This window comes from Schistocerca gregaria, chromosome X, assembly GCF_023897955.1.
Source record: "Schistocerca gregaria isolate iqSchGreg1 chromosome X, iqSchGreg1.2, whole genome shotgun sequence".
In the NCBI taxonomy this organism is placed as follows: domain Eukaryota; kingdom Metazoa; phylum Arthropoda; class Insecta; order Orthoptera; family Acrididae; genus Schistocerca; species Schistocerca gregaria.
In genome coordinates, this window is record NC_064931.1 from 647,201,789 (window position 1) to 647,219,252 (window position 17,464).

Genomic DNA, 17,464 nt, shown 5'->3' on the forward strand with positions numbered 1-17,464 from the left:
CGTCGGACCTACACACTCAATCGAGTGACTTCCAGCTCCAATTGTCGAGCTCTCTACTCTGGTCTCACGTACTCCATTGAGTGACCACGTGCTCCCCATGTCAAGCTTACCTACGATCACGCCCTCGCCGCCGGCCCCTTTGCAGATCCCTTCGACCTCTCCACCATCGCCTGCCTCACTAGCCGAGGTTTCTCACGCCCCCCCCCCCCCCCCCCATCTTGAACGTGCCCTCACTCGAGATGTTTGTGCCTGTCGCCCCGGACATAATCCACGACATCTCAATAATACTGCGTCATTATACACTGTTCGTTATGTGTTTCTCTTCATCCAGTGCTCATGAGACAATCTCCGCCATTCCCTGCCACCTGGTGAAATGTGTTCCCCTCCCACCCAACGTCGATCTGGGCATGCTTCGTGTGTTCGCCACACCCTCTGGAGACATCGTCGTCACCGCTCTGTTCCACCTGCAAACCGCCAGCCTACCTTATGGCACATGACCAGCACTCCCAATACAAAACCCGGGTTGCTTCAACAACTTCCAGGTTTGGTGGCCGAACCTTCATTCACAACATCTACCCAAACAGCTCCTCGATGCTGCTGTCGAGCTGACCGTGGTCCGGCTCCTGCGGACCACCCCTGCTGACGCCATGGTCACCCCCCCTCGGCCTCTCAAGAGTACTCCGTACTGCGGGGAGGGGGGGGGGGGCTATGTGGCGCCGATGAAATCGACACCAACATCAATATGCATTCATCTTCGGACTCTTAAGATTTATCTTTGGCTGTTCTGCCATGTTCAATCAGTTCTTTGTGATCCTTGTATGTGTTAAGGTTAGTAAATGAACTATTGCTAAATTGATGTGATTATTGGTGCAACCAACCTGGTAATCCTCGTCAACACATTTCTGTCATCAGTAGTCTGCCTGAGTGATATGACTCAAACAAGTTATAGGCAACTACAAAGATACCATATTTGTAACATTTCCTAAGCAGAAGTTTATGGATGAGCAGACTGAAGGCTTTACATACAATAGAAACTGACCACTGTTTAACTCATCGTGAGTACAGAATTCAGAATATGCTTCAAGGTGTCAGTAGATTTACCATTTTGAGCAACAACAAGTGCGTTTTAGTCAAAAAGTTACATAAACCTCTAAGCATTATTACCCCAATTGTATTAGGAAAGCTAGATAATGGTGAGACTGGTCTGCAGTTTCACACATCTTGAGTATTATCCTTTTTGTGAAATTACTTTAGTCTCAATACTGATTGTTATGCTTGTTGTGAACATTCCTGTAATAAATGATAATAGTAGGTAGCAGAGAATTTATTTAGCTTGAGAATTTCAATATCCGTGTCTGGGATACCATGTTGACCATAGGATGTTTTGTTTTTTGTGTCGTGATTGTATTTATTAGTTCTGCTATTGTCATTGGATACAGAAAGGTAGTATTTTGAAGTACTATCGCATCATCGTGTTGATAACTGTGGTCTAACTAAACGGAATAATTTATAACACCAACAAAAAAATAACAAAGAACGAACAACAAAGACTTAGAATAACTACTAGTATCAACCACGACCTAATGGAAGCACGACGAAACATAGTACAGAGGATGTTGTGTATCTGGAGCAAATGAGCTTGGTGGTCACGTGATAAACAAGGGGCGGATGACGCAAGCCGTCGAAACCTTGTTTTCGCGAAACCATGTGAATTGGCTTTTAACTGCAAAATTACAGACTAGGGACGCTCCTACAATTGTCATGCTATTGCTGTGTATTTAACTCAATAAACGAAGTCCTGGTTCAAAGCATTAACAAGACATAACTATTAAACATTTAATTACGAATTATATTGTAGGTGCTCTTCGTACGAGTTCTTCGAGCGCTGAATTATTTTTTATGGTTCGTTAGCAATGGAGTAGTTCTCACTACACCTTTGAAGTTCGGATCCAAGGATGTTACACAAAACGTGGTCGACGCATTGTCAACGCCGTGTATTGTGGTTGTGAGAATGTCAAACAAGGTGTTTTGTTTAGCAATTAATGTTTAGCCTGTGCGTAATGTTTCTTCTTTGTATACTAGTAATGAGTTCGCTATAATCACTCATCGTCATATAATTTGTTTCGAAGGCTTGTAATTGATTGAGTGCGGTGCCGACAACAGCAGACGACGACATGGAAAGAAGAAGATTTCGATGATGATTACAATCCTAGTAAAGAAACGAGGGAGATGATTTGATTACAAAAGAATAGAATTGCAGGAATATGTGGTTATTGTTGTTGTTCGTAGGGTTCATATCGTTAGTGGCCGGCATATGCATCACCCTTAGTGTTCAGTGGTATATTTTTCGTAGATATTTACAAACTCTTCCTTACGTCGGACCTCCGGAGACAACAGAAGCAGATCCTTTTAGACTTCCACAGGTGTGTGAAAGTACTTTTGATATATTTATATTGCCGTTGATAGAAATTTGTTCAATTTTATCATATGCAGGCACGCACCCTATGCATTAGCAGAATGTGTAGATCTTCGATTGTGCATGTATTCAGTAAACATGACGAGTTTTACAATATCCTATTGAATATTTATCGCGATAGTTTTTAACTGTGTCTGCTTAAACAACGTTGATCGTTTGAACAGCAAACTGTTATTTATTGTAGGAACACAGGACAAGATTTTGAGTTGTCTAATTATGGCAAATTCTTCGTAAGCCTCTGCAGTAGTTTAATTTGTTATGTATAAGCTGAACAGAAATGGGCGTGGTTCTAATTTCTGTTATCTTTGTAGAAGAAAACCTAACAGTAAATTTTGTCATTTGATGAACTATGTCTAAGGGTTAAGTAATGCAGTAGTACGTGCCCTTTCTGTCTTTATACTATTTTATTTTATCTTGTGGTGACTTGCTAAAGCCTAAGCATTTAGTGTGACCTCTCCATTTGATGCTTTATAATTTTCTTATTGTGTAATATTTTTGTGCTGGAAACTTGGGAAAAATGATGTTGGCAGAGCCTCCGTTATTTTGCTAAGTTTTCCTGGTGTTACATTGAACGTAAGAACTATTGTCGTAATTTCAGTAATTTTGAGTTAATTTTTCGCACAACAGTATATGCAGATGTTGTGAATTCACTTCCCCTTGACTCCTTTCTTTCTCCATGCCCCCCACCCCCATCACCTAATGCACAGAACTGAATTTAAGTGAGTATATGTTTTGTTTACTTGTTTGTGTAAGTATTTCATGTGAAAGAGTAGTAAATTCCCTGTTCTGAAACCTTACAGCATGAAAGTTTGCACCATTGAGGCGTTATATGAACTTTATTTTCTTAATTCAAATGAAGTGAAAGTAGCATCTGACTTCTGTTTGCTTTCAGAAAGTTGTTTGATTTATCTTGTTTCTGATTGAGTTGAAAATGGTTTGTACTGAAGTCAATCCTTCAGATAATTAATTTGATAGACACTGAATTATTCTGGTGCAGTAGTCAGCAGCTTGTGGTCTTGTCATTAGCATTACTGACTCTTATTCATGGGGCCCTGTGCTCAGTTCCAAACCAACTCGGTGTGTGTGTGTGTGTGTGTGTGTGTGTGTGTGTGTGTGTGTGTGTGACAGAGAGAGAGAGAGAATCATTATTTCATCCTCATTGGCGCCCAAGGCACCAAGTGGCAGCAGATGAAAAGATTTACATCAGGTGACTGTACTTCCCAGAAGGGGTCTGCTAGCAAAAGGGCCTTATGCATATTTCACATTTCAGGTATAATCCTGACTCAGTATTTGGCTTTCACTCTTATGTATTAAGTTTCCCAAATGGTATATTAACCACTGGTAGTTTCTGTTTCCTTGATGGGAATGTCACATAGTGGTTGAAAGAATACTGTAGAAAGTCAAGTAGAATTGTCTCCCTCTATTTTACATATGGTATGAAAACCCTGAATACTCTTCATCTTGTCCTATTTCACGTTCTGTTTAGCAGCCCTTCCTTATTACACTTGTTTATACTTGGTAAGAAGGCCAGAGGAGTTATTCTTATGTCGTATTAAACACATTTTCAATACTATGTGAGGTTACTTGTATTCGTATTCTCTAACCATCTTCCTCCTATTCATTTTACCCCACCATCAAAATTCTACCCAATTATTTTTTAGCTAAATTACCAGCAGAAACATATGTGAGTGAGTGAACAAGTGATTGTCATGTCCTCAAATTGTTGTGAAAGTTAAGGGAGGAGATATTGTCTTAGATGATTTGTGTTACACAATTTTATTTTAACTCTGCAGTAAACCTTTTGGAACTTAAAGCAGGTCACAGATGCTTACTGTTTTAAAACATTCTTCTGTAAGCATTACTTTATCAGGAATATAGATCAATCTATCACAGCACTCCTGAATTTGTAAATGAAGACAGGGTGGAGATACTACCACACTCAAGTTTAGTAGTTTTTCTTTATAACAATATATTTTTGATTGTTTTATATTAATATTTTCTGAAAAGTTCAGTTGTTGGCTACCCTTGCTCATGTATTCGACTATTCAAATTTCATCATTGACTCATTCTGGATGGATTCTTAATGCACTGTAAAAGTGCTGAAAAGTAGATTATTTGGAAATGGTGTTCGTGGATCATACAGCTTAATTGGAGTGTTTGATACCACATCACTGACTCAATCACACACTCATATTTCAAAGTAGCCTCAACCTTGGAATATGCTACAGATCATCATGTCACCACATCTAAGATTTTGTATTCACATTTCATGGCTTTGTAAACGTACAGCCAAATGTCATCTTCCAGCCTAGACCTAGGCCTACTTACCATTCTTCGCAATCTCTGTCCCAAAAACTAATACAGACACGAAAGTAATATTGTCAGTGCTCTTTTCTCTTTCTGTTTGCACACGATGTTGTCACATCATCATTATGTTGAAGAACAAAGCTGTCATCTGGTATTGGTAGCTTCAGTTGACCTGTGTACATTATGTTTTTTGAGAATTTTCTGTTTGTCTCCAGCATTACCAGAATGATTGCTTTCAAAGAATTGTATACATTTAGTGTAGTTTGGTTTTTAGTTTTTGTGCCTTATTTAACAGCAACAGTTATATTTGTGTGTCACCTTCTGATTTGTTCACTGACACATCAGTGAAGAGAGTATTCCAGGCACTTACATGTGTTGTGTTACACCAGATACATTTTGGGTCAGCTACTAATCATTGTCAATAAATTGTGAGTGACCAAGGACCAGAGACATATAGTTTTTTCATGGTCTGAAACATTATTGTTGTTTTAGAACTGGCTCCATGAAATTAATCAAGCAATTCAGCAAACTGCACTTGAAGATTTTGAACAGACAGCACAATAAGGATATTGTTAATTTCTGGCTTAGCTGATGATTTTTCAGGTTTTAAGTTAGGACTAAATATTTGGGGATATTACAGGTTTTATGCAGTTAATGAAAAGTGCCAAAATCCACTTTTGTACCTGATCACCGAAGTGATGTCATCTAGCCATGCTACCTTGCCAGCCATACAAATATTAATAGCTGCATTCGGTTCTTCCATGTGAAAAGACTGTAAAAGTTCACTAGTCTCCATTACCTCTGCATGTACAACTTTGTAATATAACTTTGATTTAGGATGGTCCAGTACACTATTATTTACAAGTTGACAGGCACTCTAGTCTGGTGTTACATTTGTATATTCTTTTCTGATTGGTCAACTCAGGTGCTTGAGACGACTCGAAACTTCGTGGTGGTTTGTGCTCAGATTTATCTCCTCCCATTAATTTACACAAAGCATCATCCTTGTTTCTTCGATATCACTGTTAATAGATCTTCTCTGACTCACAAGGTCACTTCACTAAAAGCATCATCATCAAGGTAGTTTACATGTCCATGAGTTTCTGAAGTCAGATCCTATTATGTATTGTGATTTGCAGCCTGATGGGATTGAGACATGGAAACAATGCTTCACAATGTTTGCAGAGTTGTCTTATGATTCTGGAACTAGTTCAGTACTTAGGATGCTGTTGTCCAGTGCAGAGGTGAACTTCTCCCAGTCTGCTTTCTTAAAATTATACCATTTTCAAAGAGGAACTGTCAGTGGTCGGATTGCAGAATACATCTGGCATATAACAGGATGGTGTTGTATGTGGGTAATTGCCTCTTCCACCAATTTCATAAATAACAGATATTTGTTCACTCACAAAGATGAGATCAGAATGACATCATCTCTATCTTGCACTGTTGAATGATGCTTGATGTTTATAATTTGGCAGCTGAGGTCACATGGATCTTTTCATTCTGCTACAGTGTCTCTACTTTTGTCAATATTTGAATAGCCCCATTTAGTATTATGGGTACTGAAGTTGACAACCACAAACTTGATATATTGATGCTGGAAGTTTATTGGTTCCACAATTCTGACTTCATTGCCTGTGGGGGGAGGGCTTATGAAGAGATGTTATGGAACAATTACCCAGCTCTACTGTGAGAATTTCTATATCACCCTCCACTGATATTCTCATGGTGAGAAACTGAATATGAAGCTCGATGAAGGTGGCACTGCCATATTGTTGATAGTGATGTTAAGTCACCAGGCTTATCACTTTCATTTTGGAACAACAAGAGGCAAATCACTATTAGTTTCATGATCCATATTAAATCACAATTCTGGTCATTACACTCCTGACTTTGTAATTCTTCCGTGTTTGGTGACAGTCCGTCAGTATTAATTTAGATGATGGCCAGTTTTGGCTCTGAAAATAGCTGTTTTTTATAAGCGATGTTGATCGCTGAATTGCTTCTAGAGTGCTGATGTTCAGTTCACTACCTGAATTCGTAGAGCTGGTATTGATGTAGAGGCACCGCATGCAGGAATCAGCTTTACCCCCAGCTGTTATCTGAGTTTTAACAAAAGTTATTGCGAAAGATCCAGCTTCATTACTACAACTTGTTTTCATGTAAAATTCGTACAGTCATGTTATAATACTAGTTCCTACATTAAATGTAGGTTTTCACCTACATCAGTTAAATCTGTGAAAAATTTATTGGTGGGATTACATACTCTTAGCCTTATACAAATCTGATGTTGAGGCTCGTGCTAGAGCATCACAAGAGCATAATGAATGTGCTTGTAGTTGTATGGGACATTCTCGTCACACATTCTCCAAACATGATTTTTTAGCAGTTTTTGCCAGGTATAACAACTGATTTCAAGAGAATCCCTTATTGGAATTCATTGATCAACTAGAGTCCATTTCAAGGAAGAAGAAGACTGCCAGTTGCAAATGCATAAGCCAGTGATAGAAATACACACTCACTTTGGGATAATAAAAGTCACTATGCAGAAATGTGTTCATTCCACTTAAGCAGCTTGTGTTCACCAAATACTATGTCAATTGTGGTGATGATAGGGCTTTGACTACTTTTCATTGACACACTTTTCTTATATCTTGTAGCGAGAGGTTAAATCATAAGCTGCTTTCTTGAAAAATCCTGATGCAATTTCTGTGTTTCATCAACACTCTGAAGGTCCACAGATTACAGAATGCCTGCAGATGTGCTTCGGATACTACTACTAGTCTTCCAGGAATCGATCAAAGCGTAGACAGTTTGAGACATTACTCCCATGGAGAAAAGTCGGCATGGTGCCTGTTGTATTCACTCCCGATGCAATTTCTGTGTTTTATCAACACACTGAAAGTCCACAGATTACAGAATGCCACCAGATGTGCTTCGTATACTACTACTGGTCTCCCAGGAATCGACCAAAGCGTAGACAGTTTGAGACATTACTCCCATGGAGAAAAGTCGGCATGGTGCCTGTTGCAACAGTGGACAAGAACCCAGTCATTCTGAAACATTTTAGAATAACTGTTTTCTAATAACTTGATATTGCTTATTAAGATTTATTATACCACCATAGTTCCTGTGGTTGACATCTTCACTAACACACAGAATCATACTACTTCTATTACTGCTGCTGCTGCTATGGCTATTTAGATTTGAATTTTCTATGGATTTACCAATCTATTTTTGTCAAATCCTGAATTGGCTCCTTTAAAAAAGTCTGTGGCTTATTTCTTTTCCTTTGAACATAGGACAGATGACAAAATCAATGCTAAGTACAACCTTATACTGGTTATAGTACTCTCCTTCTTGGGAATGAATGTAAAAGTTAAGGAACGACAATGCAGTGAGCATACAGCACCTCATGTAGTGTAGTAGTTTCAGAACATGCTATTGTCGTACGCACTCATTTTGCCTGGGTGGGCTGAATTGTTTGCTGTTATGACAATTATGATGACAAAAACAATAGCGGTATCAGCAACAAAGAAAAAGACAACTACAAAAACAACCATCACCGTAATCTTTTGTATTACTATTGAATGATACTGGATGTTTGTAATCATTTTGTTTGTTTAGTGTATACTGCATTATATGTCTAATACTGAGGACTGATGTTGTTTCAGACAACAGTGGAAACTAAGGGTGGGTTCCAGTTTCCTTACCAACAACTCGTCATTACTCCATCAGTATCATCATTGGCATATACAAAAAATGCTGCCAAAGAGCTGCTTGTTGCATGTATTCGATTGCAATTACCACATGTTAGCCCCTCTCTCTCTTTCATTGACATTCTAGTAATGTTCTCAAATATCTATAACATTTTTTAAAAAAGATTTACAGAATATAATGTTGTCCTTTAGGTGCTTATCAGTCGTTTGATGTAACTGACATTAAACACTCTGTCCTGTAAGTCACTGAAATCAGTCTTCGCATTTGGTCTCCATGTTCAGTTCACAGTTTGGACATGTGTGCAACAGAAAGTATCATCTGACCATAATCCTTAAATAAAGGTGATAACTGGGCACCCCAGTACATTTTTTTTTTTTTTTGCTTATTATGGGAATTTTGTCAGCTTCCTGTTCTTGTTTCATAATTATTCAGAATAAGTAATCAATAATTCTTTATACAGTACTCTCATTTAATCCAAACATACCAATCATAAAATATCCTGCCCTTTACTGTGTATTTTCTTATATTTCATTCATCCAACATTGTAACCCAACATGCTTCTACTCCATGTTAGGTTACCTGAATATTTAGTAAATAATGCTTCTAAAAGAGCTGTTTGTCGTAATACACTTGTAGTGAAGGGAAAAATGCTATTTCTCTTAACTATATCGGAACAGAAGAGATGTCAGTGGATATTTTCTTATATTTTAACATCATTACATCATGTAATCTAAATATGAAAAACATTGTCTAACTTTGTCCATGATATTAGTAAATACTGTTTCATACATTTATCCTTGTATTTACTTATAAAGCATTGACACTTGTTGGTGTTCTTGTGAACCTATATTGTTGTTTGTCTCAATAGGAATAATTTGTAAGGTGTAAATAACTGCATTGAGTACACTTATTTCCAATGTCGCATAGTGAGAAGAGTAGGCAACCAGTGAAGTGACAATCTTGACTGTTTTACTGAAACCATAAATTCTCAGTGCCAGTTTCATTCTGCTATGGACACACAAGCTGAGAAAGAACTATCTGGAACATGTCATTTTCTGCCCCAAGGTAAGTGTGCAACAAAAATGTCATCCTGCCACAGACCACAAATACACTATCTCATCAAAGGATTAGTGGACTTAATAAGGGATGTATCTACACTTCTCCTTTGTAATAGCTTTGAACTCTTCTGGTGACACTTTCAATGAGGTGTCTGAATGTCTGTGGAGGAATGTCAGACCATTCTTCCACAAGAGCCAAAACTAGAAATGATAGTGATGTTGGACTCTTTGGTCTGGAGCGAAATCAATGTACTGACTTACATTGGGTTCAGGTCAGGAGTCTGGGCAGGCCAGTCCACTTCAGGCATTTGATTGTGCCTCACAGATGCTGTTTTATGACAGGGTGCACTGTCATGCTGACATAGTCAATCATCATCTCCAAACTGTTTGTCTACTTTACACAGTACACAGTGTTGTAAAATGTCTGCACCTCCTTCTGCATTAATGTTTTATTAAGTACAATTAGGGGACCACACCCTAACTGTGAAAAACACCGCCATACCTTAACATCACTGACTCTGTACTTCACTATTGGCAACACACATGATGTGAGTACCACAGGATGTAGCATGATTCATCACTTCAAATCATTCATTTCCAGTCATTCTCTGTCTAGTGGCATCACTCTATACACCACCTCAAGCCTCCCCTAGTAGTGACTAAAGAAATGTGTAACTTAGGAGGAAATGTTCAACCATATTACCCCATCATTTTAACTCCCTGCACACGGTCATTCTGCGAGCTGGATGGCTAGTAGAACTTTAGAACTCACGAATGATTCATTCTGCTGATTTCATGGAGTTTTTACAACCATCCCGCACTGTGCTGGACAGGGACAAGTCCATTGAAATTGTTCATAACTACTGACTGCATTCAATACAGAACTTACATTGTCTTCTCATCTCCTCAAAATGAGTTTATTGAGATATTCCCTTACCCCTTCTGCGTCAACTGGTATTGGTATTCATAAAAGAGGCGATCTTGTGTCAAAGTACGTTGCATGGTCATTATTGATGAAGTCATATTTACTGAGAGTGCCGATAGTCATGAACTCACACCCATTTCCCCTTTCCCAGTAAACAAATATCTCACACTGACCCTTGTTCATGTCTCCCCCCCCCCCCCCCCCCTTCAAACACCAGTCTACTCTTTCCATCACTCACTCGGTCTCTGACCAACAGTCGCACAATCACATCTTTCATCCCACACACCTCTCACCCTTCCACACTCTATTGCAACACACGTGTACATACAACCAACTCTCTCCCCAAATACCCTTTTGAGATCATATAACTATGCTCTAATCTTTAAGTGACACTAATAATACCAATTTGTTACTGTGCTCGACAAGTTAGCTTTGTTACTACATATTCCAGTGCTACATTAAAAAGAAGTCAAGTAAGTGTACACCATTGTGGATACCCAATGGCTCTGACAATATTTCTGAAACATTTACTGTATTGTAGTGGCTTGAGTAGGACTAAAAAATGTCTTCATTAATGTTGACACTAATCGTGTGTACTGTGAAAGTGACTCATTCTACCGCACTTTGATAAAAGAATCGTTCAAATGATCTATGAAACATATAACTAACCAATCAACCCACTTCTCACAAAATTTGTTCCATCTATGGAGTTCTGTTTCTATTCACACCTGATAAGCTGCTTTAAAATTGTAGAATAAGTGGTATGTTCCAATTACAAATACAGTTTCTTTCCTTAGATTTGTCTCAGATCGAAAAACTGATTTACTGTCTAGTTATGTGGGATAAATCCACATCCATATGGGCCTGTGTCTCTGGGAACGATTGGGAGGAGACTGTCAAATAGGAGGGTAGGAAAAACTTTATATTTCAAGTTTAGATGTGCCATTCCTCGGGAAATTTGGTGCTCCATTTGATCTTGTTGCTTGTAGTCATCGAAAATGGAACCTTCCTTCCGCTGTTATGGCATAGATGTCTGGTGCCACATACCCCTGGAAACCTGCCTATCCACGATACGCAAAATCGCAGCTGTAGCGTTCCGAAGCGGGACCAGCCCACTAATACACCGTTGTTCATAACGTTTCAGTGTGTGATTCTGTGTACAAGGTGACACTTATTGAACCATATATATATATATATATATATATATATATATATATATATATATATATATATATATATATATATATATATATATAACGTGAATTAGTCATAAACTGCGGCGTGCACACACTTTAATTGACATGTAAGTGTCACTACAGATATTCGGATGTAGATTATGATATGTTGGATATGCCTGCCATCATTGGCGATGATGTGGCGTAGCCGAATAGCGAAACTCGGCATGACCCACAGAAGTGTCGGAACATCTGTGCTGTCGATGACCTCCCGAATGGCTGTTTTCAGCGGTTTGGGATTATTGCTGTATACCTTGTCTTGAATATAGGCCCACAGGAATGAGTCGCAAGTGTTCAGAGCCGGAGAATATGGTGGCCAATCGAGGCCCATCCCAGTAGCCACCCGGTGCCCCAGAGTCAGAATGCGGTCCCCAAAGTGCTCCTACCACTGCTTCGATGGGGTCGAGCTCCGTCTTGCAATAACCACATCTTGTGAAAATCAGGCTCACTTGATAATGGGGATAAAATCGTCTTCCAAAACTTTTACGTACCGTTTGGTAGTCACCGTGCCATCAAGGAATATCGCACAAATTATTCCGTGACTGGACGTCGCACACAACATAGTCACCCGTTGAGGATAAGACACGTCTCGATCGCGAAATGCGGATTCTCAGTCCCCCAAATGCGCCAATTTTGCTTATTGACGAACCCATCCAAATGAAAGTGGGCCTCGTTGCTAAACCAAACCCTGCATGCCCCGCGACCAACATTGCAGTTTGAACGTCGTGACACAAACCATCTAGAAGATACGGCGATTTTATTATATATAGTTCAATAATTGTCACCCTGTATATACAGGGTGTCAGGTAAGACGTAACACCCGTTTTATTTCGTGAAAGGTTCCAGATATCGAAACGAGGCTTATCGCAGTTGATAATATGCGGAGGAGCGTGTTAAGTCTTATTAGTGGAACCGTATACTTTTCGTAACTGCATCCAATAGCTTTTGGAAAGATAAATTCATATAGCGCTTGTTAATATTGAGGTGGAAACCTTCTGGAAAATAAACCAAGAAATGTCCAAAAATTGGAAAGTAAAGTGGTCGAGTCGGCCGTTGCGTGTAAACACTGCCAAACGGATCACGCAAGCCAGACCCGTCGCTATATGCAGCGAGACAGGCCTATGATGCTAACATGGGAACGTCACGGTAGTTGTCACCAATAGAACAAAACTGTTTTTATTTTGTTACTGACTTGAAAGAAAAATTCTTTGTCAGGGGAGGGAGGAATAGGTGGGGCGATAATGAGTTTTCCATTTCTGCTACAGCCCTCCAGTTAGGTATCGCTCTCAAAGTGCTCTCAATACATCAGATGGGTTTGTGTTTGCTGTTAGAGTAATTCAGATCATCTTTGTGGTGTAGAAGTGTGGCCAGTGAGACAGGCAGTAACAGTGAAGCTTACAAAGGAAGGCCACGACGTTGGGATCACAGATTTCCTTCAAACTTTGTATACCTTTAGTAGGTCGTTAAAACAACATAATGTACAAGCAGTAACGTGCTCTGCTTTGGCACTTTCTAGAAAACCGCAAGAGAAGTTTTACGCATGTATTATGTAACTGATCTATCCGTTCGTAGTTGCCGGGCGTTGAGTTCTTGGTGGTGAAGTGATTAGCGTTCCAGCTACGAAATACGACCGTTTATGAAGCGACTGTTGGACTTCCGTTAAAAATTAATTTTTAGTCTATATTTTTTCATCACAGGTCATATTATTTAATTTATAGGATATCTGAGAGGTAATATAATTAATAAAACCACGTGTATTTGCATGTTATTGCACTACTTACTATTTTTAATTAAATTTAATTATTAGAACTGACATTTTTATACCTGTAGACAAGTAAATTAAGAAACACATACATGCAATCTGCTAACGTGAACTGTTTTGCACCTCGACGCTGTAGACAAGAGGCAGACCCTATTTGGCAGTTAACCTGCGTAGCGGTGAGACGCTGCTTATGTACCAAGAACGGATAGTGTAGGTGCATTTTTTTTTTTTGATATCAGAGAATTTACACTTGTATTACAAAAATGAATGTTTCAGCTGAATTTGAACCGTCGCTTCACACATGTTTGTCTTACGAAACTCGAACGCTAATCACTAGACCACCACGAGCTCTAACGTCCGGCACCTGCGCACAGATACGTCAGTTACATAATATACGCGTAAAACTTCGCTTGCGATTTTCTCACAATTTCGAGAGCAGTGGCCGTTACCACTTGCACATCATGTTGTTTTAATGGCCTGCTAAAGATGTACAAAGTTTGAAGTAATTCCGTGATCCCAACGTTGTGGCCTCCCCTTGTGAGTGAGGGATGAAGCTATGTAACTAGTGGCGGATTTCACGGGAAGCAGCTCTCCATCTTATCTGCCATCACCTCCGAGAAAACGAACGAAATTTCCAGAAGGAATGTGGCTTATGCGTGCAAGATATGGACAAAACAACCAAGGGATAAAGATGTAAATGTTTATCTTCCCCGTCTGTCTCTTCCTGGATTAGCAGTTGGTACGACACCGCGCCTGAAAATTAAAGCAGTGTTGGCACAGAAAAGGAAAATAAAGACCAGGATTGTGTTACAAAACTTTGAAAACAGGCTAAAACGACGTCATTCGTCAAGCTCAAAAAAATCTGTAGTATGTGATAAATCGTGAATTAAGCGATCATTTTATAGCAAAGAGACAGGAAAACGCAATAACAGATGGCCGCACATTGCGACTTTGGGCACTGAAAATAAAGAAATGATCCTTACAGTTCAGTGCAGTTCAAAGCTTCCAGCTCGTGGGTAAAGAAATTTAAAAGTAGGAATAAGATTGTCTCTCGCAAAATAGCCCACGCAGTTAGCAAGCGGTTGGTTGAAGGGGATGCCATTATACAAGAAAAAGCTTATCATTCCGTGAGAGAAATCACGTCTCTCACCAAGAAAAAACATCTGTCACCAGATCAAATAAAAATACGAACCAATCAAGATTTGGTAACAAGCTACAATCTAGACGGACTGTCGCAGTGAAGGGAAACAAGAATGTCTTTGGTGTGGTTGGATCCATATCGGCAACCACGCACTCTTCTATTATAATACCTAGGATTGTGATGTATGGTACGCCGCTATCTCATGTGTGTGTCCTCGTAACAGAGATCACCGGCCTTTTTCCTGCAAATATAAATATAAATTTACCGAACATCAAGGCGTTTGCCAGCAAATCGGCTAATATGACGAAGAGGGATTTAAAAGTATTCCCATAACAAGTATGTGGCCAGATATACAAGATAAAAATTAAAGCCCTTCTTTTGGTTGACACGTTTGCAGCCAATAGGTATGACGAACTGTACTACTCTGCAGTTCTTGGAGGCGCTGAATTAATCAAGAAGTTGACTGCAGCAAAGTACACAGGCACTGCGCAAGCTGCCCACATTTTCTTTTTCGGTCCATACAAGACTTTTTGAAGTTTATCACAGATACAATTATAGTATCTCCTGACAATGACGTTAACATATGGCGTAGAGACCAATTCTTACGCCTTCAATCGTTGTGTATATCCAGTTCTCGGCGGCATGATTCTCCAACTTAATCAACTCTGCCTTTTTTCCACGCGGCTACAGCTGCTACACCAAACACTTCCCTGGTGTATTTGATACACTTGGATTACTTCTTCGAAGAACAGTTAACGGAAGAGTGTTGCTGTGAGTAATGTGACCAACCTGCTTTCATGATATGTGCACACTGCGAGAACTGTCTATGTATTGACTCTGCTGTTATTGCTGACTTGCATTTTTATTGCCTCCGGTAGAGTACTCCAGTAAGTAAACTCTGTGAGACAGTGTTTCATATTATACTTTTGACTGTTTGTCTTAAACAATCCTTTTGCGTAATAAATCATTCATACAGTATTCTCATCGTAACTGTGACGACTAGATCTCCTGATCTAATGGTCCAAATCATCCACAATTTTTATAGTGTATGTCTATTTTGTTGCTCTATTAACTGCACTATGTATGAATATAATACGCTACAACACATCGTGACCTTTCCTTGTAAGATGAAACCTCTTTTCCTATACAGCATAGATACAGGCTCAGCTATAATTAGGAAAACAATTTCATGTGTGTGCACATTTCCAGGCAGGGGCGGATACAGATATTTTTTTTTTTCTTTCTTCTGGGTGGGAGGGGACGGGACACAAGGTTCAGAAGGGTGAACATGTCACTATAGGCTTTGTGAGACTAATTTTAAAACACACACACACACACACACACACACACACACACACACACACACACACACACACACACATATATATATATATATATACACACTCCTGGAAATTGAAATAAGAACACCGTGAATTCATTGTCCCAGGAAGGGGAAACTTTATTGACACATTCCTGGGGTCAGATACATCATATGATCACACTGACAGAACCACAGGCACATAGACACAGGCAACAGAGCATGCACAATGTCGGCACGAGTACAGTGTATATCCACCTTTCGCAGCTATGCAGGCTGCTATTCTCCCATGGAGACGATCGTAGAGATGCTGGATGTAGTCCTGTGGAACGGCTTGCCATGCCATTTCCACCTGGCGCCTCAGTTGGACCAGCATTCGTGCTGGACGTGCAGACCGCGTGAGACGACGCTTCATCCAGTCCTAAACATGCTCAATGGGGGACAGATCCGGAGATCTTTCTGGCCAGGGTAGTTGACTTTCACCTTCTAGAGCACGTTGGGTGGCACGGGATACATGCGGACGTGCATTGTCCTGTTGGAACAGCAAGTTCCCTTGCCGGTCTAGGAATGGTAGAACGATGGGTCCGATGACGGTTTGGATGTACCATGCACTATTCAGTGTTCCTTCGACGATCACCAGAGGTGTACGGCCAGTGTAGGAGATCGCTCCCCACACCATGATGCCGGGTGTTGGCCCTGTGTGCCTCGGTGGTATGCAGTCCTGATTGTGGCGCTCACCTGCATGGTTCCATACACGCATACGACCATCATTGGCACCAAGGCAGAAGCGACTCTCATCGCTGAAGACGACACGTCTCCATTCGTCCCTCCATTCACGCCTGTCGCGACACCACTGGAGGCGGGCTGCACGATGTTGGGGCGTGAGCGGAAGACGGCCTAACGGTGTGCGGGACCGTAGCCCAGCTTCATGGAGACGGTTGCGAATCGTCCTCGCCGATACCCCAGGAGCAACAGTGTCCCTAATTTGCTGGGAAGTGGCGGTGCGGTCCCCTACGGCACTGCGTAGGATCCTACGGTCTTGGCGTGCATCCGTGCGTCGCTGCGGTCCGGTCCCAGGTCGACGGGCACGTGCACCTTCCACCGACCACTGGCGACAACATCGATGTACTGTGGAGACCTCACGCCCCACGTGTTGAGCAATTCGGCGGTACGTGCACCCGGCCTCCCGCATGCTCACTATACGCCCTCGCTCCAAGTCCGTCAACTGCACATACGGTTCTTTGTCGCGGCATGCTACCAGTCTTAAAGACTCCGATGGAGCTCCGTATGCCACGGCAAATTGGCTGACACTGACGGCGGCGGCGCACAAATGCTGCGCAGCTAGCGCCATTCGACGGCCAACACCGCGGTTCCTGGTGTGTCCGCTGTGCCGTGCGTGTGATCATTGCTTGTACAGCCCTCTCGCAGTGTCCAGAGCAAGTATGGTGGGTCTGACACACCAGTGTCAATGTGTTCTTTTTTCCATTTTCGTTACAGTCATAATTTTATCTTACATATGATG

At 40.7% G+C, this 17,464-nt stretch overlaps 1 protein-coding gene across 3 annotated transcripts in view; it reads left to right on the forward strand.

Moving 5' to 3' along the window:
* Positions 1 to 1,738: 1,738 nt before the first annotated feature.
* Positions 1,739 to 17,464, forward strand: part of LOC126298664 (PDZ domain-containing protein 8) — a 209,634-nt gene continuing 193,908 nt past the window's right edge. Inside the window, exons 1-2 of one of the 3 annotated variants that reach the window (XM_049990090.1) lie at positions 1,741 to 2,053; positions 2,130 to 2,423. In XM_049990090.1, coding sequence (XP_049846047.1) covers positions 2,265 to 2,423 — 159 coding nt within the window. In that variant the 5' untranslated portion in view covers positions 1,741 to 2,053; positions 2,130 to 2,264. Of the gene's footprint in view, positions 2,424 to 17,464 lie in introns of all 3 variants that reach the window. The other 2 variants (XM_049990089.1, XM_049990091.1) reach the window with 2 other exon arrangements.